We start from the raw sequence: 22,385 nt of genomic DNA, 5'->3' as shown, positions 1-22,385 counted from the left end.
TCTGCTGCACCCTGCAGAGCTCGGTCTGAATGAAGATGCATCCATCAGCATGTAAACAAATACATAAGTCACCCCTTGAATGTTTGCAGCATTCATTTCTTAATTTTCTGTGACCTCCATGTTACCCTTTGCCAATCGCTTTTTCATTACTTACTATCTAGACATTTTAATCCACTCTTATTTGAAGCATGTCATAGTATAAATTTATAGCTGTCATTGTTGACTGCACTGCACGACTCAAAACACATGGCGGTGTTCGTTCCAAAGGATCGGGACCTCAGGGACAGTCCGGTGGGAGACTGGCTCAGCTGCAGCTTACATGAGCAAACTGCCATTTCAGACAGATTGAAACTGAGGGCTATATGTCAAAAACCGGCCTGATCTGACGCTTCTCATGGTCTACCATTGTTTGAGTAAACACAAAGGCGGCTTTTGTGTGGAAATGCTAAACTGAGATTAGCTCCAGCGGTCAAGCAGGCTACGCAGAGCCTCAGACGAGCGCGCGGTAATCACACAGTTGCTCTGATGGTGCGCAGAGCCCTGTAACTGAACCACTTAAAACAGACTGTACTGCTGCTGCTCCAAAAAGAAACCCAAAGGAAATGTCTGAAGATTATCCACCAATTGCACAAGTTAAGAAATTCAGCAGGACACTCTGAAGCTCATATTACATTGATTTTGTACCAGCATACAGCACAGTAAACACAGTAGTGGCTCTATTGATTTTAGCGGCTCTGTTTTTGTAGGATAAATGGCCGATTTGATATCAAGTACGTTCATGCTAAATTTCTATTTTATTCATAACCTCTGGAATCCTCAACACGGGTTGAAAAATGTCACGTTCAAGCGGCACTTTATTACAGTCATCTATCAGTACATGAGTTTGACGTTGGTGCTTCCATGCAGTGCCTTTACAATAATTTCAATTTCACTACAGCATCAGATCATTTAGATTTTACTAACATAAAGAGGAGATCCATAAATCATTTTTCTCTGTGCAGTCAAATTGTTTCCCTCAACCCTGATAAGAATTCCCGGTTGTTAAAATGAATAAATGGTCCCTCAACAATGCACTTATCTTCTCATGTGCAGCATCAAACATGTGTGCATGGCCATTTTGGAATGAGAGGCATCTCATTTAATGTGAGGTGTTTGCATGCTGCGATGTGTGAAGATGAGAGCGCCGACAGCTCCCACTATTATTTGACGATTTATTGTAATTCTCAGTGTGGGCATCTGCTTTGTTTTCAGATCTTTACTTTGCAGCTCCCCGTGGCTCCTTTCTGTCGTGTATTTTTGCCTACGCTTTGTCACAACCATAAAAGAAGCTGTCTAATGCGCTGATTAGTCTCCGAGACAACGTTAATCAAGAAGCCTTCTCAACGGTTAGAACCTCGATGTCCGGTCTACCTGAAGAGATGGCGCTGACATCTGTGGCCCATCCCATTTTCTAAATTAATTTGGCTTCTGGTTTCTACTGTACAGGAAAATCAGTTGGACTTAATCTACTATCCAGGGAAACACGATCCACACATGAGACGTACTGGCCTGAATGAAGGGTAAAGTGCACCACTCCTGAGAGCAATTTCCTCATTTGAGCTTTAAGTCAATAGGGTAAAACATAAGACATTAATCATTTGAGTTAAAAAAAAAAAAACCCCAGAAAGACAAGGAAAGAAAAAAAATCTCTACGTCTCGGTACAAAGAGAAGTGGCTCTCTGCTCAACCTATGAGCGTAAAGCTAGATTTCCAGCCTACAGCTCATTAAATCTGAATTGAATTTCTTCTCAGTTGCCTGTGTTGCAGATCTGTATTCACCTCGGGTGATAAACCTCTTCTGGCTACCAATTAAGGGAAAACATTTACATGTACAGCCCAATTTAAATGCACCACCATCAAAGCAGACATGCTCAATCACCTCCAAGTCTGTCTCATTCATCATGGTCTGACTTACAGCTGCAGCCTCCTTGTATATTGATTCTCCAGCGTGTGTGTATACCTGCTTTCACTCAGCAGTCTGGGAGGACACCACAGCTCGACTGGGACTATGCCTCAGTTTGTTGTTAGGCTTAGATGATGAGCAACTGTCATGCAGGGAGGATGACATACAGACAACACCCTGTGTAAGACAGCAGAGCTGAATGATTTAAGCCTTGAGCGCATCGGCAGTCTGTACAGTATTGACACTTGCATTGATTCTCCAAGTATCATTGTTATATCCACCCTTTAGATGTCAGGTTCCTGCAGGGCATTGGAGGTGCACACCAACATGACCCGCTGTAGCCAGCTAGTTTATAAAATGAAGTATTTCTCTGGTCAAAGAGAAGGGAGTTTGGACTCACAGATGAAAGCTTTGAAAGGTTGGTTCAAACAATTTATAACAAAAAACAACAACATTTTTTCTTGCCCACATTGGTCTCTGGCCGTGCTGACAGTTTTGGTCTTATACACACAGAAGTTTGGAGATTTAGGTCTATGAATCTTGTGCTGTCATCCAACTGTAATAGAGGTAATTTTATTTGTGCTGCTGAGAGCACTGAAGAACTCCCCAGCAGTGTGTCTTTCAAACACACTGTCTTGGACACTCTGGATAAACCGGTGAACACTTTTCATAGCATCCATTTCTTTGGCAAACTAGAAGCTCCACTGAAAACTGTTCAGGTATCTCGGTCTGTGCAGTAACTGACATGGTTTTTGAAAAGACAGTTTCATGCTCAGATTTTCAAATCTGTGAGCAACAGCACAAACAGAAACTTAACAACCTCCAATGTATTTGTGTGGAGGCAGAAATCCCACAGACTGGTGTCTCAACCCCTTTTGCACAATCTGCACATACAGTGGTTTCACATGGTGAAATATGAAAACACATCTCACAGTGGACCTTTCAATGTGTATTTGGACATAATACAATAATAATATGCCCCTGTAGTGAGCGGTTCAATGACTTTTTCAGCTGCGTACTGAATTCTTGAGACGGAAGGAGTGTCCACACAATGTTATGTGCTAGCGTGACATTACATACATGACCCGCCTCTTCAGCGCTGATGCCAGAGGGAGCAGGAGAAGAAGCAAATTAAAGCACCGCGTCACATGCAGACTGTTGACATACCCTACAATTTACAGATGGTCCATACAAGCCTCTGATGCAGACTATTGGCAGACACAACAATTTACTGACATATTCTAAATGCCTCACATGCAGGAAATTGGTAAATGCCCAACAGGGGCACTTAGGGGGTGTTTGAGGCAGCACCAGTGCATTATCGTGTCTTTATTGGAGGTCTATGAGGGTTTATGGATGTTTTTCGCAAAATGTGCCAACATAACGGGATGAGGGGCTCCTCTACCCTTGGGTGGCCAAAGCTTTTTCCTGATGGTGTGCCTCAGCCTCATCCTGTTACCGTAACTCTTCTTAATAACACAATATAATAAGCTCGTTTGCTATAGTTTTGCAACAGGAATCTTGGGAGCTACGTATGTAAGTGAGATAACTGTGACTAGAGAGAATAGACGGGGATTTTGTTATTGTTGGCCACATTCGTTGCGTGGTTTATGCTGTACACATCCATGCCATTTGTCAGATAATACATTTTGATTTCATGCATCATGACACATCGAGTGTTTCGTCGAATTATTTCAAATGCTCCTTCAGAAACATCCTCACCAAAACACTTGGTTAGCATTCAGTGTCAATGATTGTCAGACACTTTCTACTTGAGTAAATGAGTACCAAAATTGCTACAGCTGTTTTTACTTTGCACATTGCTAATTACATTGGAAAGTCAGTCACATTTCAGTCAAGCTGAAATAAGAATACAAGTAACTTGCAAGTGCAAAAGGGCTTCAACTTTATTCTATTAGTCATGGAAATTCTCAGTTGTCTTCTACTGCAGTCTGGGATGGGCAAATGTGAGGCTTTCCAATAATCCACCCAATTTAAACTTAGAGATGAACAGCAAGAAGAAGGCGGGAGATAACGAGAGTGTGGCCTCTTTACTGTTTTATTACTTAGTTTCACTTTGAAGGAACCCTCAGATTGCTTCAGCTGATCCAGGTTTTACTGTGTCCTGCCACCCAGGGAATCTTTAAATCAGGCAATATGTCAGCCCCTTGAAAGGTTCGCTGCACCTGGCTTTACTGTAAAGTAGGCAATGAAGCTGTAAAAGGCCAAACGATGAACTGGATGCTCCCTTGCACAGCCGGGCTCCGGACCAAGGATAAACCTAGCATTTACCTCTCTCTCTTTCCTCCATGGAAAATCGACAGTGGGGGGCTGCAGCAAGGTCTCAGCGACAGGTCAGAAGAGTTCAATCCCAGAAGAAGCCAGTGCATTAAAGGAACTGATGAGACTTTGATTCATCTGAATCTGAAAGCAATGAATAAAACATGGAGTATTACCTTCAGACACCCACTTGTTATTTAGAGCTTAAAAAAAAAAAAACTCAATATGCCTGAGACACAGAAATAGTGAAGCTGGACTGATTCACCACAATTCACAGGCAACAGGAGAACCTTGAGACATGATTGTCATCGCACACTTATCATATATCCAGCTGTTTGAAATCACAGGTGCACTGTTAAAAACTGACCCAGAAAGTCTTAATTTCAGGAGGAAAATGGTTACTTTGAAAAGGGGAAGATGGCTACAAATGCATCTTCTTCTATTCTGCCACAGGTAAATTTACAAGGCAACCTAGATGCAACGAGACGTGACCATCTGCAGGCACCCAGCATTCACTGACAACAGAAACTCATGTAAGTGACATTCTGGTGATAAGTTACACATCTGTTTTTTTTCACAGAAAAATCTTCCTCGTCAAAAATGAAAGGGTTCTCTTTCCTTCCCAAGTAAAGAATAACGTTGGTGGTATCTGAGCTTTTTCAACCAAAACCTGTATAAAAAAAGGTAAAAGAAACTTGAAAAATACAGCATTCAAAGGTATTTCAGCCTGAGTCTCAGGATGGCACGGTCAGCCTGTCAGTCAAACACTTTCATCCTGACTACCATAACATTTGCTTAATGCTCCATCCTCCTGCAGATTTAAGTCTCCACTTGTCCAGCACCTTTTCATCGCAGCGGTGTATTTCCAACAAATGTTAACATTTTGATATAAGATTTTAATATAGGGCACCTGTACAAAGCCAGGCCTAGAGTGGATACATGCAAACTCATGAATCACTGATGGAAAAAAAAAAAAATCAACATGAAGTTGCATCAAAACACATAATATAATCTAATGGTGCAGTTTGTGGTTGGTAGTGGATGGATAGACTTTGTAAATTTGAGGATTAACTCCTGTGCTCTGAACCAACGGTCAGACATTTGCAGCAACATGTAAAATCGTCAGAGCAGACGTGAGGACGACCACATGTGGACTGTCAGGGGTGGTTAAGAGTGTGGTCGGCAGAAACCTCACAGATTAACTAGACTTGATAGGCCTGTGCCGCCTTCTTCTCTGGCGTTTATTGGTGCGAGACCTCCTGCCAGGTGAATCATGCTCACAGCAGTGGTAGCCTATGAGTGGGTGTGTCTGAATGGCAATATAAGGTTTCTTAAAGTGATAGCTTGTCAACATATTGTGTGGAGCTAACAAGATAAACCACAAGGGTTATAATTATGTCATTTCACACACCAGCATCAGAGTTTTCTCAAAATTGCTAATCTTCCCTTGTTTTTCTCTCCTTGGGTCTGATTCATGAATGAGCATGAAATTGTGTGTAAACCGTGTGCAGCGGGACATTTACGTGGATTTCCGCATTCATCAATCTTTTAGTATCCACAATGTTTTCGTAGCTACGTACTCACAAAATCTACACCTGCTCCTGACTGTGTGTAGCGCTTGTGTAAATGTAGGAATGCACATAAATATTGCTTGTTTGGAAATAACAAATTCAATTTGTATTGCTCTCTGTTATGTTCATAATACGCTGATGCCTTTGAAACAAGTCATTTAAACATGAAAAACGATTAGAAATATTTGGAGAGGGACAGGTTTTAGGGATCGGACACGCACGTATCAAGGCCCCATCTAATGATGACAATAACCTGATATATGATATCAACCAGAAAAACTTTCATTCCATAAATGTGCAACTGATATGTGATGAAAAGTGTTTGTTGTTGTTGTTGTTGTGTACACACGCTTGGTGGACGCACACTATAGCGCAGCTGGCACCGGTGTGAATGGAGCTGTGAGAGACGGCTGGTTCCTGCCTATACAACTTGATGTGTTGATGCAGCGATGCTCTTCTGCAGCAGACAGCTGAGACTGTAAAGAAGAGCCTCCTCCTCCTGTGGCTTTTCGAGTTCTTATGAGTGTTGTGTTTTTCCTTGTTTCATATTAAATAATTTTTTATTTTACTTCTTCAATCTAATGGTTTTTTACTTTATTCACGTTAGTGTTACTTTCCTCCACCCCTTTGATTTACCTGTCCCAGTCACACCACTAACACAAGAGAATATTCTTTTCAACTCCTCTTCACCCAAAATGACTTTGATCCCCTATCTCTCTTTTCTCTCTCTCTCTCTCTCTCTCTCTCTCTCTCTCTCTCTCTCTCTCTCTCTTTGTTTGCGTGATGATCGCAGGTGGACAGGATGCACCTACCTCCATGACGGTGGTCATAAGCTCCTTATATGGCCATTTATGGGCGGGGATCTGTGCTAAATTGCTGATCACTGGGGGCGTGCTGTTAATTTTTCGATGGGTGAGCATTCATGATTTTACACACGTTCTTACAATCAAATCTGAGATTCCTGCACCAATCATGAATCTGGAGTAGGCTTTTAGTAGCATGAGCTTTTATGTGCAAATCTACAAACAGATTTACTAATGTTTCATGAATGAGACCCTTTGTGTATACATTAGAAATCACAGATCTTAAACATTTTAATCAAAAGGCATTTGAATTAGAAAAACAAAACAAAAACACACATTTTAATCATGTTTAAAATGACCTTTTTTTCTATAGAATGTTTAGGTTAAATATAATAAGGATGACCAATTTATCTGTACGTGATGGCTAGCTACGCACTTCCTGTCTCCTACGTGTGCCATGGTATCAGTATAGGGGCTGATAGTTACAGTATTTGCTTACCTGCTAAAATATACAATGCAGTTGTTCCTGGTGTTAAGTGTATTGCTACAAAAGGCTTTGGTATTTTTAACACTCATTGATGGACTATTGCATATCCATGTCAAACGGTGCAATACAACTACTACTGTAGATACAGTACAAATTGGTGGCTTATTTTTTGCTGCTTGTTGTTAAACTTATTATCTGATCAACTCAGTACAAAACCATGCCAGCCTGATCATATTTTCCCCTCAAAACACAGTTGAATGATAGTAATTTCAGTTTTACCTTTCAATTCATGGTTAAACATATAAATCATTTTAAAATTTCTGTTTGGAAAGCAATAAAACTACAGCTGATATGAAGATTTTTGTCTGCTGTTCATTTTGTTCTCTAATCTATTCAGCTTTAATGACCCCCTGCAGATCACCCACATCTGTACAGTGACTGAACCCAGAATAAACTCTGTGTAACCTAGATACATTATCTCAAAACTTACTTATGGATTTGCATAAAACTTATCAGGCAAATTACTGCCCCTTCGACTAGTGCCACCATCATCTTAAAATGCTGTGCTGGTGTTGAAAAGACAAAAGTCATTATGAACATCAACGTTATCACCAGGAACAAACATTTTGATGTCAGTGACTCTTTGACCTCCATGCTTGTGTCACCATCAAGTCAAATTTTGTCCACTTTTACATGACTATTCAGTCACATGGTACAATGTTGACTGTCTGTCCTCCATAACAAACCCTTACTGGAGGTCTCCTGTTCAGCTTTTTATACACATGGTTACATTTTTTGTCAGGGTGTTAATTATGGGATGAGCAAAGGGAGTGGTATGGTGACGTAGGCTAGTATATGATTATAAAAGTCTGTAGCCTACCCACGGCCTATGTAAGTGTAGCACCCAGACTATATGGTAGCACCCCACCACTTTACGTAGCCTGCTATGCTGCAAGTGAGACAGTGGGGTGGGCTTTAAGTAGGTTTGTTGTAATCAGGTAGCTACCATTAATGTTTATCTATGTTGAGTGCACTGGGTACTCTATTTAACTGATCAATACTTACTTAATTACTATACTTTGATTAACTGACCCAGACAACATAACACAGAGCAACAATGAATTTACTTTTTACTTTACTTTTGAATTTAGTTTTTGGTCTTTTGTTTTACATACAGTAGATTAAACTTGAAATAGAAACAGACAAAACAATCAACAAATAACACAAAACCCCTTCAAATTGAATAAACAATAGCCTAATTTAAATAGACTACACAATTTTCAATTCCAATGAAAATCAGTGTCACACAATCTGCTATAGGCAACACCTTTACTAATGGGTCCAGACACTCACTCATGCACAAACTCACACCAACCTTGACAGCGATGCAGGCCTGCCCTGTGTGATGCCCGATGAAGCACAGTTCAGCGGTTCAAGAGGGTACACCCTGTTACTCTGCTCCAGTCCAACTCACAGCTGTAGCCTACTGTAGCTTCAGCTCCATGTGCACCATGAGGAACACCAGGCAGCAGCAGCAGCAGCAGCAGCAGCAGCGAAGCACTCCACTCCGTCTGCAGGTGTGCTGGTCCGTTTCAGTCCGACGTGCAGTCCTCTGGCTCACTGTTCTCTCGTATTAACTCGTCCCAAGAAAGTGCGTCAATGAGGAAACGTGGATTTTGTGGAATTCATTTTCTCTCTCTCACAACACTTAGCTAATGATGCGTGCACTTTCTCCTTCCGGTTTCTCCCCTTTCCTTCTCTCTGACCCGTAGATATGACCTCTGCTCCCGTGTCTCAGCCGTAAATTAACCATCTGTTAACGGAACAAAAGCATCTAGCTACATTTTATCGGTATTCTCGCGACATTTAATTTCATTCATTAAACAAAATATCGTTTAGGCCTATTTATTTAGTTTATTCTACATCCACGTTTTAGATTTTAATAATCTCAAAATTAAACACATAAAATACTTAAATTTTAAAGAGTAGGCTATGCTATACCTTCAGAAAGAAAAAAAAACTGTATTTTAACACCTCTCTATTTAATTAGGGGCCACACAAGTCTTGTTTAACCTAATGAGGAAGCAGGCTACCTTTTGTGCCTGAACCAAATGAGGCCATGACAGTTGTTGTAGTAACTATGACGACGGTCGTTAAGCTGGTTGGGTTGCTGTGTTTGAAGTGCAGCGGGCTATTTCAGGAAACACTCATATTATAGGCCTACTGAGGGAATGAAGAAACGACGTAGGCTATGTGGTTGCAAAAATAACCCTGACCCTAAATAAGGGCTGTCGTGATGTCTCCGGGGTCCCTCCTCAGCACGGGCACATCCATAGCTACTGTCACGATTCCTGTCTCAGCCCGTTCACTGTGGCCTCTGACACCTGATCCACCTGCTCACCTGCTCTGCTAATTACACTCACCTGAGCTTCCCTGCCCTCTTCCACACCTGTTCCTCATTTCCCTGATTTGCTCCCTGTTATTTATGCCGGTCCTTTTTCCCTCTCATTTGTCACATCATCTGCTCGTGTCTCTGTGTGTTTCCCTCTGTGCCCGCTGCCTGTCTGCTGCCTGCTGCCTGGCGGCCTGTCTTCCCACTTATCCATCCGACTATCAGCCTGCTCTTGGGTCCTCTCTGCCTGTGCTGCCACCAGCCATAACAGACAGGTAACTGGGCAGATTATAAGGTCTTGGCACAGGCCTGCATAGAGATAACTACTTTCTTTCCTGACCTTTAAATCTCCCTATGCTGTCTCCAGATTTACAAATCCATCCCATTATATTCCCTCACACAATGGGTCTGGAGTAAGCTTGGATCTCCGAATTCAATCACCACCTTCACCAATCTGCAGGGATTTGGCTGAATTCCAGTATCTCTATAAACAAATCCACATTATGTGACTTTAGTGTCCTGACAGGGATTTTACCTGCAGGGCAAAATCCTGCAAGTGATTTCTTCTGAGCACCATGACGTCAAAATAAAAGAAATTAGAAATCATGTATGGAAATAGAGCGTTGTGTAAGTACAGCTTCAGACATGACATGCGGTGTTATTGGAGGTCGAAAAACAAAAAGGCCTGAACTACAAGGGAGGGAAAGCTTAATCAACAGGATTTTTTTCTTCCTCTTCTCTGATTTACTCTTAAATGTGCCTCCCTAATGAGGCCTCTCAGCAGGGCACTTCTGCTTTAATTTCTTATGAAGGAGGATCTACGGTACATCAAATTTGCCAGTGTTTCTTAAGAAATTTCCCCTCTAATCGCATGCCATCTGCCATCACACAGGCAAGAACATTTATTTTTTTTAAAAAAAGAAAGAAAAAAGAAAGAAACATTCTACAACTAGTGGATATTTTGCTTGATTTTAAATGGTGAACATTTGATGAACACTGCATTATGAATTCGTGGTTCTAATGAAATTGTCTGTTCATGCAAACGTCTAACCAGATGACGCAGTTCTTTATTTTCTTTCAAATAGATAGGTAGTACTGCAAAGGGAACAGAAAACCTGTAAAATAAATAATAGAACCACAACATACTTTCTTACTGAGGCCACAATACAAAAGTGTAGCAACAAACAATGCACTTAAAGGTAGAGTGTCAGTAGTGCAGTACAGTGCTGGAGGAAAAGCCACTGGGTTACTACAGTACAATCACAAATGTTTATCTCTGTGAGAGCATGGATGCAGCCACAACATTACTTCGGTTTGCCAGCTCCATTTCGTGTGTGTCTACACACTGGACTTTATATTTTGTTTTTGCCTGAGTATGGAGCTACAGAAAGGGTCTGGATTTAAACAAGTTCATCCTGTGGATAGCTAAAAATGTAATGCAAATGTAATCGCACAAACGGCTCATTTAAATTTCTAGAGTATATGTTTTGTTGCTTTTTTTCTTGGTGTGCAGTTGTAGAAAGTCAGTGCATGTGCTCACCAGCAACATTACAATTTAACCTTCTGGGGCCTGAATATCCATATCAGATTTTATGCCACATTGAACAGTAATTGAAAAGATATCTCAACAACCTCTTGACCAGTGTGTCAGAGGGACTGGCCGACCAACTCACATCATTTCCTAGGAGTTCATGCAGCACAAAGGGAAGAAAAATAACACAAAGAACAAGTTGTTAATGCCACTGTAAACAAACAAGCAAGAAAATGCAGGGTTTATTTATTTATTTTATTTCCTGCAAAGCTCAGCAGCACACATTGTGCACTGTGGCTTCCTGATGGTTCCTCTCCAGTGCAGCTGGTTTTAGAGGTCAAAAGACAGCTTCAATTATAACTTCAATAATTACTGGACTGGTGCAATACAATGCTGGATGTTGACTCTCCCTGCAAAGCTGCTCCTTTAATCCCTCTGTTCACAGTCTTCAACAGAACATGGCACACTTCGCTAATTCTCATTCTCTGCCATCTCTGCCACTGCCGGGGGGGAAACCAACAGGACCAAAATCCAAACATCACAGAAACCTCCTCCAGCAAACACAAATGAGCTAGTTTTATCTGAAGACCCAACAGTTATATTTTTACATTTATTTACAAAATACCAAAAAAGAAAAAACAAAAGCACGGGATGTCTCATCGAGCTGCAAAAATGGGAAATACTTTCGCTGCATTTAACTCGACAGCTTAGAAATGATCTCATCTGGAGAATGTTTCATTACCACACAAGGTTTCACATCATACATAAGCTTTTAATTATGCTATGACTATTAAACAGACATACACAGGAAGAAAACTGTGAATTGGAAACACTTAATTAAAGCTTAGTGAGAAAGATTGAAGGCAGAATTGAAATTGGGTGAAACCACAATCATTACTTTTAATTCAATAGAATCTGTTAATGGTCTCAAAAACGGCGACACACACACACACTCTACTTCATTACTGTCATTGAATTGTAACCCCCCCCCCCCATCTGATCCCCACCTCCCTTACACAGTACTCAGCTTTGACCATTTGAGTGTAATGTACATTAGGCTGTGGAAACACTCCGCACAGACTTAAAAAAAAAAAGTCAGCTCCTGTGCAAACATCAGCTGTATGACATAAAATTACAGTGCGCAGGTAAAAGTCTCTTCCTGTATGATGTTTCAGTTTACCTCCCACTGTAGAAGCAGTGGCTGGTTGAGAGCCCCACTCTTCAATTTCAGCACAAGTGTTGCACTGTGACCTGCCTGAAAAGCGAAGTCCCTCCCTGCTCATCTCTCAATCACACAGCCAATCCTCCAACAACAATGCCACAGATACAATTTAATACTTGACTTTAAAGTTTCACAAGGCTAAAGGACATGGATGAAGATGGAAGTATATCAACTGATAGGATATCATATTTCAAGGATTTATTTTATTTTATTTTTATGTTTGGTTTGAGGAGTCATCCTGCCTGTGAATGTGGTTTCGGCTTCACAAAAAGCACAGTCAGAATGAAGAGGCAACAGGGGAGAAACTTCACACGCCACATGCTCTCACGCAGCCTCTTCATGTTTGTGGAAATGGAAACTCCTGAAACCCAGCAGCATAAAGTGATGCATGCATATACAGAGGCGAGTATATCCTTTAAAGTGAAGTGTGTCCTGCTGAAGCATCCTCGGAGCAGAGATGTTGAATCCTTTAGCTTCAGGGCTGCTGTTACACTGTATGTGTGTTACTAACCCTATCAAGTGAAGAGGTTTATTACATTTCAGTGCAGTGTGACTTCTTAAGGCTGCAGGTTATACTCATCTACTTATACTGACAGCAAATACTTTTCTACTGAACCACTTTTCAAGCCAGTAAAAACATAAAAACAAACAAATGCTAATAGCAACCCACAAAATACATTTTTCTTATACAAAATATTATTCAAAAAGCAGTTGGGGTGATCTTAAAGTGTACACATGATTATTTGTTGATTTCAAGCGACACACACAGCCCTGAAATCATCTAACATCCTGTTGATAACTAAAAAGTACAGTATATCCTGGCACACACCACACTCACATGTACAGGCACACAGACACGGACATTAACCTAGGTGGAGTTCATGTTTTAACTGCTGACACTATAGCTTCTGGCTCTCTGAACCAAATGGGTCCCCTTGCAGGATACATAATCCATTATCATAAATCAGATGCGCCAACACAGACAGGTGCTGCATGAATAATTAAAGGTCGGTACATTAGCACTTGTGTGGAGGTATGTGTTTGAGCCGGCGTTATTGAACAGGCTAAAAAGCGCCGCAAAACCCCTCCATCCACATTAAACAGCTTAATGCGTCGCACTACAGACGGAAATGATGTTCAAGTTAGAGAGAGGAGCCCAACCTCACATCCTCCCCCTCTCAATGGAGCCAAAACACAGAGGTCTGAGTTGGTGGGATACACACGGCTCGGAGCGGTGTTCGTCCTCTGTTCTCCTGTGTGGTCCTATCTCTGGTGGTTGAGCAGGTAGCCTTGTCTGAACCTGAGCAGGTGAGCCAGGTTACTCTGATTCTGTAATGGAGAGTCCAGGGAGCTGGAGGCAGAGCGAGCAAAAGGTCTGCTCAAGCAAGCAGGCTTTAGGACTTCAGATCTCCATTCTAACATTAATTACACTTGAGGTAAATTCATTTGGATTTCTGCCCGGTGAGAGATAAGCTTTTACTGCAGACAAGGCAAGAAAAGGAGCCTGAGAGGAAGAGGAGATACTCTTGATGCTGCCCTATTTGGCTCTGCAGAGGTTCTTTTATCACTGAAAGTTTTGTGGCCTGTAATGCCACGTGTGTGGAATTCAATCAGCCCGCAATTTACATATTTCATAGCCAGGTGCACAACTTTAAGAGTGCAGAGCCGTCTGATAGAGCTGCGTCTCTCTAACTATTACAGATACAATATAGAATCAAAGTGTTGTGATGAGGTTTGTATGCGGTGAAATATTTGAGATGGATTATGGTGCTAAAGTTGATTCATCATTATGTTGATCAACATAAAAAATACACAGACAATTTTTATAATTCTGTAATCTGGCTATTTATCAGGCAATCAAACTCTATGAGAGAATTTTATATTTTTCTTTGTTTTATTTGATTGTAAATTGAGTCTTTGGCTTTGAGAAACAGAATGTGCACTTCCTCTGTCTGACATTGTATAGATAAAATGATTATCGGTAATTAGTTTGTTGTGAGATAATCAACAGACTGATGAACAATGAAAATAATTAGCCTCTTTTCCAAGAGTTAGAAATTACAAACACCAAGTTTTTAAAAAATATACATCACATTTATTTTGTACTGACACCAAGAGTCCGTACAGAGTTGTCTTTGTCTATCAATGTGTTTGGGCACTACAGGTAAGTACCTGTTTCCTACTTCCATACATCCAACAGTCAACAAACTGTATCACCAAGCATTGCTTAATCGCTACCAAAAAACAGAGAGTTTGACATAGCTGACACACACCACTGTGTTTTTTTTTCTTTAAAGGTAACACAATGTACAAAAAGCAAGTCTGGAAATAGTAAGATTCTTGGTTCCATAAAAAACGTTTTTTTCTCCTCAATGTGTGAATAAGAAAACAATGCACTTATCTCTACTGAGCTTCTGCTGCATTGCTTGTTAGGCAGCCAAGGGGTAAATTGATGCAGATAAGTAATGAAAAGAAACAGGCCGGCTGATCCCTGTATTACTACCACAGCAGCTTTCGAGGAATTGTTCACGCTCTGTAGAGCCCCAGAGCTGTAGGAGCCGTCTGGAGGTGGTTAGATGCCAGTCAATGAGATGAACACGTGATGTTAAAGTAAATGATTAAACAAATCTTTCCACACAATGTACACTACAGTACAACACTACCGTGATGTTGGAAAGAACAGTGCAAATCAAACGTCCAGAGCCTCAAAAGAAACGGGGACCTAAAAGGGATGAACTCTGAAGAGCCGCGCGTTAACTGGCAGACTCAACCCCCTTCGGCCGGCCTCGGGCCCTTTGAGATGGGTAAGGCCAAAGCAAGCAGACAGTCAGAGGGAATGAGGGAGCAGAAGACCGCTGGCTCCCTCCGTGACAGTGAGGATGGCACAGTGGCCTCACCAGGAAGCTGAAGGCACCAGAAGAACCAGGAGCAGTGCTGTCCATGTTAGGCTGGGTGGCACACAGTGCACTGAGCACTGGTTGCTTTTTGCTCGAACACCTGAGAGAGAGAGAGAGAGAGAGAGAGAGGGAGGGAGAGAGAGGGAGGGAGAGAGAGAGGGAGGGAGGGAGGGAGGGAGAGAGGCAACACTGATGAAAACAAAGATGCTAAACAAAACGCCGGAACTGCATTCATTTTTAAAGCTAAATAACTCCATTGATATTTTGAATGAATCGCTCTCAGGGACTTTGGAGCTATGAATAAATTGTCTTTTTTTTTAACCAAAAAGAAGAAAAGGGAAAATGGAAAAGAAGAGGAAAACAGCAAACCACTGCCCTGCTGCTGCCTTGAAAAGCTGATTGTTACGTTGCACACAGGACTGCAAACTTTCTATTCGTCTTGTTGCTTAAGAGTTAATTGGCTGTGCAGGAGTAGGACGGTTTGTGTGGGCAAGGTAATTATAAGAGTATTAGCCAAGGAAAACTTGGCTGGAACAACAGCTGTGGTGACTCCATTAAGGGCAGAACTCAAGATCGCTACGCAGAGAAAACGGCTCGTGCATGGGGATTGGATTTTAGAGGTCATGTAATGAGCGTGAAACTGGAAGAGGAGACGGCTAAGTATATTGGAGCTTACCGGAGGAGGTGACAAGTCGGACTTGGGAGCTGACCGCTCCTTCTCCGCCTTCGCTGAGGGCACGCACCTCAATGACATAGGTGCCTCCCTCTGGCAGTGAAAGCATTGTGGAAGGGTTGATGGTTCTTGTCACCTGGTTGTGGCCTCTGCCCTCCTGTTTGAGTAAAACCTGCAGGACACATGCATTCCTGTTTTAATGTGTTTAGGTTACATCTAAAATGTATCCACTGTATTGTCTGAATTCTTCTGTCACTAACGGTAAACTGGAGCATAGAAACCTTACATGTATAATCCATTTGTCACTCTATACCACAATATATTTTAACTACACTTACAATTTCACACTCAATTTCAGTGGATACATCAACATCTGTGTAATGTTTGATTTTCAATTGCAATGACCGGAGGTGCTGCACCTCTAAGTGGTCTGTAAACAGATTGAGTTCTGTAATGATGGTCAGTTTTCAGTTTAAAAATACAGTACTTCCTCCCACTTCATAACCCTTGCAGTTGCATTCATGTTTTCCTGTTTTATGAGACAGACGTAAGATTAGCGATGGATCATTACCATGTACCCGATGACATCAGATTCGTTGTCTTTTGCCTTCACTGGGTCCCAGCTTAAAGACACGTTGTTGCCCTCTTGAATCCACATGAGGTTGGCTGGAGGTTGAGCGGGAGCTGAGGAGGGAAAACAGAACTCCTGGTGCAAATTCAAACAGACTTCTAACAGAGTTTCAACCAACTAGGTCAATTACTCCACTTTTTACAAGAGGATTTAGAGCGAACTTAACAGGTAGCCTCTGTTCCATATATAGTGTTATGTAATTAGTGTCAGCACTGCACTCACGGGCTTTTCTGGTTTTGGCTGTGACAGCAGCACTAGCAGGACCCTGGCCGATGCTGTTGAAGCCCTTTACTGTGATGAGATACAGACTGTTGCCCTCTAGTCCTGTCAGGACTGTGGATGTTTCGTTTTTCACAGTTCTCTGTTTTTTCCCCGTCTCTTCTTGCTCCATGTCTTTCCAGTAGCTGACCTTTAAACATCGAACAAATGACTGCGTGAAAAAATACCATTTTCAAGCTTCTACTGATGCACAAAGGTATGCATGATTATGCAAAATGTCACACACTGTATGAAAATGTGCAAGTGTGCACGGTAACACACACAACCACAGGCACAATGTATGAAAAACCTCATATCCTTTTGGTCTTCCAGGGCCAGGGTTGGGCGGTTTCCACGTGACTCTGATTCCTGATGACGAAATGCTGTGAGCTCTCACATCAGACGGAGCTTCTCTTGGTTCTGTGGAACAAGTCAAAATGATGACGATTATAAATTAAAACTATTCTCTTTGTTCTTTTTGAGACCCAGCAGCCATATGTATTCACTCACTCACCCCCTTCAGCAGAGTGGATGATGACAACTTTGCTGAACGGCCCATCTCCCTTATTGTTGTACACTCCAACCTTAACTTCAAAGGGGGTGAGGGGAGGGAAGGTCTCATCTCTGTATTTGTACGTGGTAGAATCAGCAGAAGTCACCATCTTCTCCTTCCACCCGCGGGTCCCGTTAGCACGAAACGCAACAATATACCCGAAGCCCTCACCATTTTGGAACTCCTCAGACACAGGCTGAAAACATCAGAAGGAGAGAAAACAGTCACCGGAGCGCGTCGCTCACTGAGATGGAAGTGCAAACCGAGCTTACTGGTGCTTCTGCTCTGAAACTGAAGGTGCATTAATTGCACATTTTCTCATTTGAACATTTCCTCAGTGTGCACAGGGCTTTCATTGCAAGGAAATCAAACAGAAGCTCTTCCTCTATGGTAGTCCCGTTTAACCAGCTTTCAATTTCCTCGCCATTTACTGTAACTGTCTGCCAGTGTTAATAAAGATGCAGTCAGTCTTCAGTAATAGAAACAAATCATATCTGGCTCAGTTGTACCCATTATGTAGCTATTTATCTTTCCGTGTCTGACAGGGGGATTTTTGGGTTTTGTGTGTCGGCTCCAGTGCTTATCTGCGGTTTTCCTGAAGTGGTAAAACTGGGAGCTGTCTTCCACAGCTGCTCGGTGCTTAATCAAATCAAATGCCAATTTATTAAGTGAGCGAAAATTTAATTAAAATACGAGCTGCGGGGATTAAATCTTTGGCTAAATTTATTAAATGACAAACACCTGTACACCTGTTTTTTGGCAACAAGTCTGCCGCTCATGAGGTAATGCGCTGATTTGCACGGGCTTCAAAAGAATATTGTACCCTGAAGGCATCACCCAAATTAGCCATCTAGTCTACAGAGGGATCACTGCTGGATGGAGGTGTTAGTTCACATTTCATTCAACAACGACCAATCACCATGACTTCCTAATTACAGGGATGATTAGTGAAAATGAATTAGCTTCCATCAAAGCTATCATCGGAGCTGGCAATGGTTTTAAAGACATGCTAAGGAATATCTAAAGTCTTTTAGAAACAGCGTGAACAAATTAGCTAGTTAAGTCTAGAAACACTTGCGGGTTTGGGAATTGAGATAGTCTCAGACAAGCGTGAGCTGATAATATAACTGAAGTCTCACGGATGAAATTGCGAGGCCTGCTGGGCTCGGTGACGGTGACTGTGGGGGCATCACTAATGGTCCTCCCAATGGTTTCACGAGGAAAAGCAGTCTCTCACCGTCGACTCTAATGAGACGGCTGAATGAAGCTGCGCAGACTGTTTAGTCATTCATCCTGCTTAATAACCCTGCCCACCATGGCCGTCCAGACTCTGACAACTCTCCACAGATGATTGGAGAGGTGGAACTGCCATGCGCTCGCATGCCTCGACTGCCAAAAAGGGCTAACATTCCTGCTCTGTCTCTTTTAATATCCATCTCCATTGATCACAGACAGAGCCCTGATTTATTTCCAAAAGCATTTAACAGAAAGGCGAAGAAATAGGGCAGAACTAAAAAAGACTTAAAATGCCAAGTAGCAAAAGGAGGACGTTGCATCTAAATAGAACATCACAGCATTGTCCTGTGACAAACAAGAAAAGTGACTGACTTATTGATGGTGATTACTTCTTACACCCAACAATGGGCAGGGAGGAAGCATCATTTTCAAAGAGGCACTTTAATTTTCCAAGTACACTCAGTACTTCAGACGTGAACTAACCCCAATGGAAACAATGTCTGAATAAAAACAATTGATCCGACTCAACAATGTTCACTCTCAGTTTTCTGCTTTGGCACTTGTTGAAGAGAGAAATTGTTCCAGTCATGGGGGTCTAACACTGCAGACAGAAAGTTCTTTAAAAATCTCATCAAGCGAGTCTTCAAGAATTCTGGGCAAGAAATAGTTTCAGTCAGAGACATAAAAATTAATTAATAGCTTGAAACCACTCTTTCTTAGTGTTTTATAAAACCAAGCACCTATCAGATCAGTATTCTGAGACTTTAAGTGTCCCCTGATTGTTTTCTCAACATGGGGTCCTGTATTTATTCATATAGAGGTCGTCACTGTGTTATACTAGGCAAGCTAATGACAGTTATAAATAGGAAATGGTCTACCACCAAACACCATCCCATCTGGAATGGACATTATCCCCCATAATGTGCCACTGAGGTGCACTTCTCCTCATGTGAAGGTTATCTTCCCAGTGGCAGTTGGCTCCCATACTTAATAACTACAAGAATAACTGTCAGTTGCTTCCACATCTGTTCGCCATTCCCCTGTTAATATATCCTTCAACTGATCTCAATTGCAAATTTTCAGCTTTGCTCATAGTAATTCTGTACATGCTGCGCCTTAGACCTGGCTGAGAGCCAAGCTGTCCACTTGGAAACAGTTCACACTAATATCCTCTTTACTTAGTGTGAGATTTATTGCATTTTCTACAACCATTGTCAAGATCCAGACTACAAACTGATATTTATAAACACCTCTGGATTTATTGGGAATGACTCTGAGATTCAAGGTTAATCGTCATCGTGGCTCTCTGGTGGGACCAAATTTTAAATTCACTACATCTTAATCATTCCTGGCTCATGCGGCTCTCTGTAATACATGGTTCAGCTGGCCTTCTTTCAGCTTTGTCAGCAAATTTTGCTTTTGTGACCGAGTTATGCCCTCAAACTTTGGGACCTGGGATGTTTAAACAAATCTGCAACACAATAAAGGGAGAAGCTGTTTAAAATACAATGAATGAGCTATGATCTCGAGGCTGTGCTGTTGTTAATAATAAAGCAGGAGATTGTGCCTTGCTGGTATAAAAAAAAAAAAAAAAAAACTTTCCACAGCGAATAGTACTTTCACATGTGTTTTATAAATCTAACAATGAGAAGAGCCAATGACATTTTTAAAGCACATGTACCGGAAATGAGCATAAAATGTTTCCACAGATACTCTATAAATCTGTCATTTGTTATTATGTCAAAATGTTTCAAGTTGAGTGGAGTTTTGTTCTGGTGAACTGACATCAACTTATCATTTTGTTATATTTTTGAAACATGAACAGGATCCATTATATTTGTTGTATTCCCTGTTGCCGCTATGTCCTAATTCTGCCTGCGATCAATACAATTTAATTTTTTTTAATCTCATACAGCTGCTTCCTTTTTTTTTACAATAACCACTTCAACCTCTGGTCGTGTGGAAAACCTTTCTGCACCACTGAACTGAAGCCCTTTCTCATCTGGCCTGTTCCTTCTTGCAGCGGCTGAAGCAAGCTCAACCTGCTCAAATCCTCCGATGAGGAGTTAAAATTGGGTGAAGGCAAGTCAGAGAAAATCATGTTGAATACAGCAGCAGATGGGTCTAGCATGCCTCCCCTCTGAAATGGAAAAAGGTCACTTTGCCCTAATCAAGGGCTCACCTGAGCCTTTTCACCACTCACAGACCCTCTCTCCTGCAGCACAGAGAGCTGTGAAGACCGTAACCCCGCCTCTGTGTTATCGCACTGGATATAATTCACATCTCTCTCGTGTTTTTCTGTCTGACCTCTGGGTCATGGTTTCCTGTGGGTTCAGCGCATTCATATCTAGGTTTTTCTTTTTTACCTACTCTACCCTGTCTCTGGTGCTGACCTTTTTGTTTGCTGAAATTGACATTAACAGCAACAACAACATTAACATGACACTAATAAACAGCTGAGTGTCACGTCTCCTAATCAATCAGTGTGGAAATGCTTTTCAGACTTATCAGTGAAATCACTCATGCACACACTAAGTCCTGCAAGGGAACAGCGGCTGGTGCCAACACCACTCACAGCGAACAGTTAATACTAGATTTAGCCTGAAATTTCTCTCCAACACAACACTTGCATGTTGCCAGTTCAACATTGAATTTTTCCTGGATTTTAAACTTAAACTCTTTTGCTACCTTATCAAAACAAACCCTTCCACTCTTACCCAAACTGAATACCTTCTTGTGCACTACTGGGTGCACTGCTGGTTAGGAAAGCAAAAGTAAAAGGTCTTGTCGACAGGGTGGAAGTTAAGTGAGCTCAGACATTGCCAGCCTCCGATGCTCTGCTCAGCAAATCCCTCAATACAACCGTCTTCCCATATTTTAAGAACATCTCCAGACTCTTCACATCACCCTCTCACTTGAGCTGTTGAAACCTTTCCTCTATGTTTTAATTAGATCCCACTTTGATGGTTCTGGGAATAGAAAACGCAGGTCCCCAGCACACGGAGTGAAACCACAGCTACTTGTCATATCTCAACTAAAGTGAATGCAACTGACTGTAGACTAATGCAATCATCTGTATATCTTAAAATCATTAGACCGTTCTTCAAGCTTAAGAACCACAAGGACTGGCGTCGTCCATCAACCGTGCTTTATCCCCCTTAATAACGTCTGACAAGAATTCCCAGGCAACAAAAAGTGAATTAATGAATTCCGCATGCAGCAGCAACCTCTACATGATTATTAAGTCACATTCACATGCAGGATTTATTACTTAGTGACAGTTAAATTCCTAAGGGGGGAAAGCCAAAGCAGTACTTTGAGTACAGATGCTCAAAGTGAACCTTGTTTTTGCTCTTGGATTGTAACACTGATTCTCAACCTGCAGGCTCACAAACGTTCATAGCAGGAGGTGGTGATAATGAATAAACATACAAATTTATTATTACATTTGGGTGAGTAATACTCTCAAGTCAAGATATGAATATTTACACCCTATATGTTTCCTCCAATATTTAATTATGTAAAGTATCCTAAAAGTAATCACCGTTGGGTGCGTTTATGCCAGGTGTTTCCAGCACTACAGATGCTGATTTGTTTTAGAGGGTCACAAGCAGGGAAGGTTGAAAAACTCTGGCTTATAATGTGAATTTTATTAAAACAATACCATAATTCACAAAATGACAAATCAGCCTTCATATTTATTGTGTTGTTTATTATGTTGTTTGGGGTTATATGTCAACTTGCACTGGTGATTACAATTATTACCTCTACCCTTTTCAGTTATTTGATAGTAGCTGATTTGTGAGCATCTCGGAAAGTTAGTAATACCTGCAGTGGATTATTTCGGTTCTATTTACATAAGAAAACACCGCCATGCACCACACTGGAAAACAGAGCAAGCTTTCATAT

At 41.5% G+C, this 22,385-nt stretch overlaps 1 protein-coding gene and 1 long non-coding RNA gene across 4 annotated transcripts in view; both read right to left on the bottom strand.

Annotated features, from left to right (window-relative positions):
• Nucleotides 1-2,406: 2,406 nt before the first annotated feature.
• On the bottom strand, nucleotides 2,407-8,534 carry LOC146976244 (uncharacterized). Its single transcript, XR_015037379.1, has 3 exons — nucleotides 8,459-8,534; nucleotides 4,235-4,366; nucleotides 2,407-2,498 (listed from the first exon to the last, which is right to left on the bottom strand). It is a non-coding gene; the product is annotated as an uncharacterized LOC146976244 (long non-coding RNA).
• A 5,766-nt stretch (nucleotides 8,535-14,300) lies between these two features.
• Nucleotides 14,301-22,385, bottom strand: part of cntn5 (contactin 5) — a 106,746-nt gene continuing 98,661 nt past the window's right edge. For all 3 annotated transcript variants that reach the window (XM_085795885.1, XM_085795887.1, XM_085795886.1), the window contains exons 19-24: nucleotides 17,202-17,436; nucleotides 16,998-17,107; nucleotides 16,652-16,838; nucleotides 16,370-16,482; nucleotides 15,802-15,970; nucleotides 14,301-15,225 (exon numbers count right to left, since the gene is read on the bottom strand). In XM_085795885.1, the coding sequence (XP_085652011.1) occupies nucleotides 15,122-15,225; nucleotides 15,802-15,970; nucleotides 16,370-16,482; nucleotides 16,652-16,838; nucleotides 16,998-17,107; nucleotides 17,202-17,436 (918 nt within the window). In that variant the 3' untranslated portion in view covers nucleotides 14,301-15,121. The remainder of the gene's footprint in view (nucleotides 15,226-15,801; nucleotides 15,971-16,369; nucleotides 16,483-16,651; nucleotides 16,839-16,997; nucleotides 17,108-17,201; nucleotides 17,437-22,385) is intronic.

The sequence above is a fragment of the Trachurus japonicus genome, chromosome 13 (assembly GCF_045865225.1).
Source record: "Trachurus japonicus isolate A0001 chromosome 13, Traja_1.0".
In the NCBI taxonomy this organism is placed as follows: Eukaryota; Metazoa; Chordata; class Actinopteri; order Carangiformes; family Carangidae; genus Trachurus; species Trachurus japonicus.
This window is presented reverse-complemented; position numbering and strand designations above follow the sequence as displayed.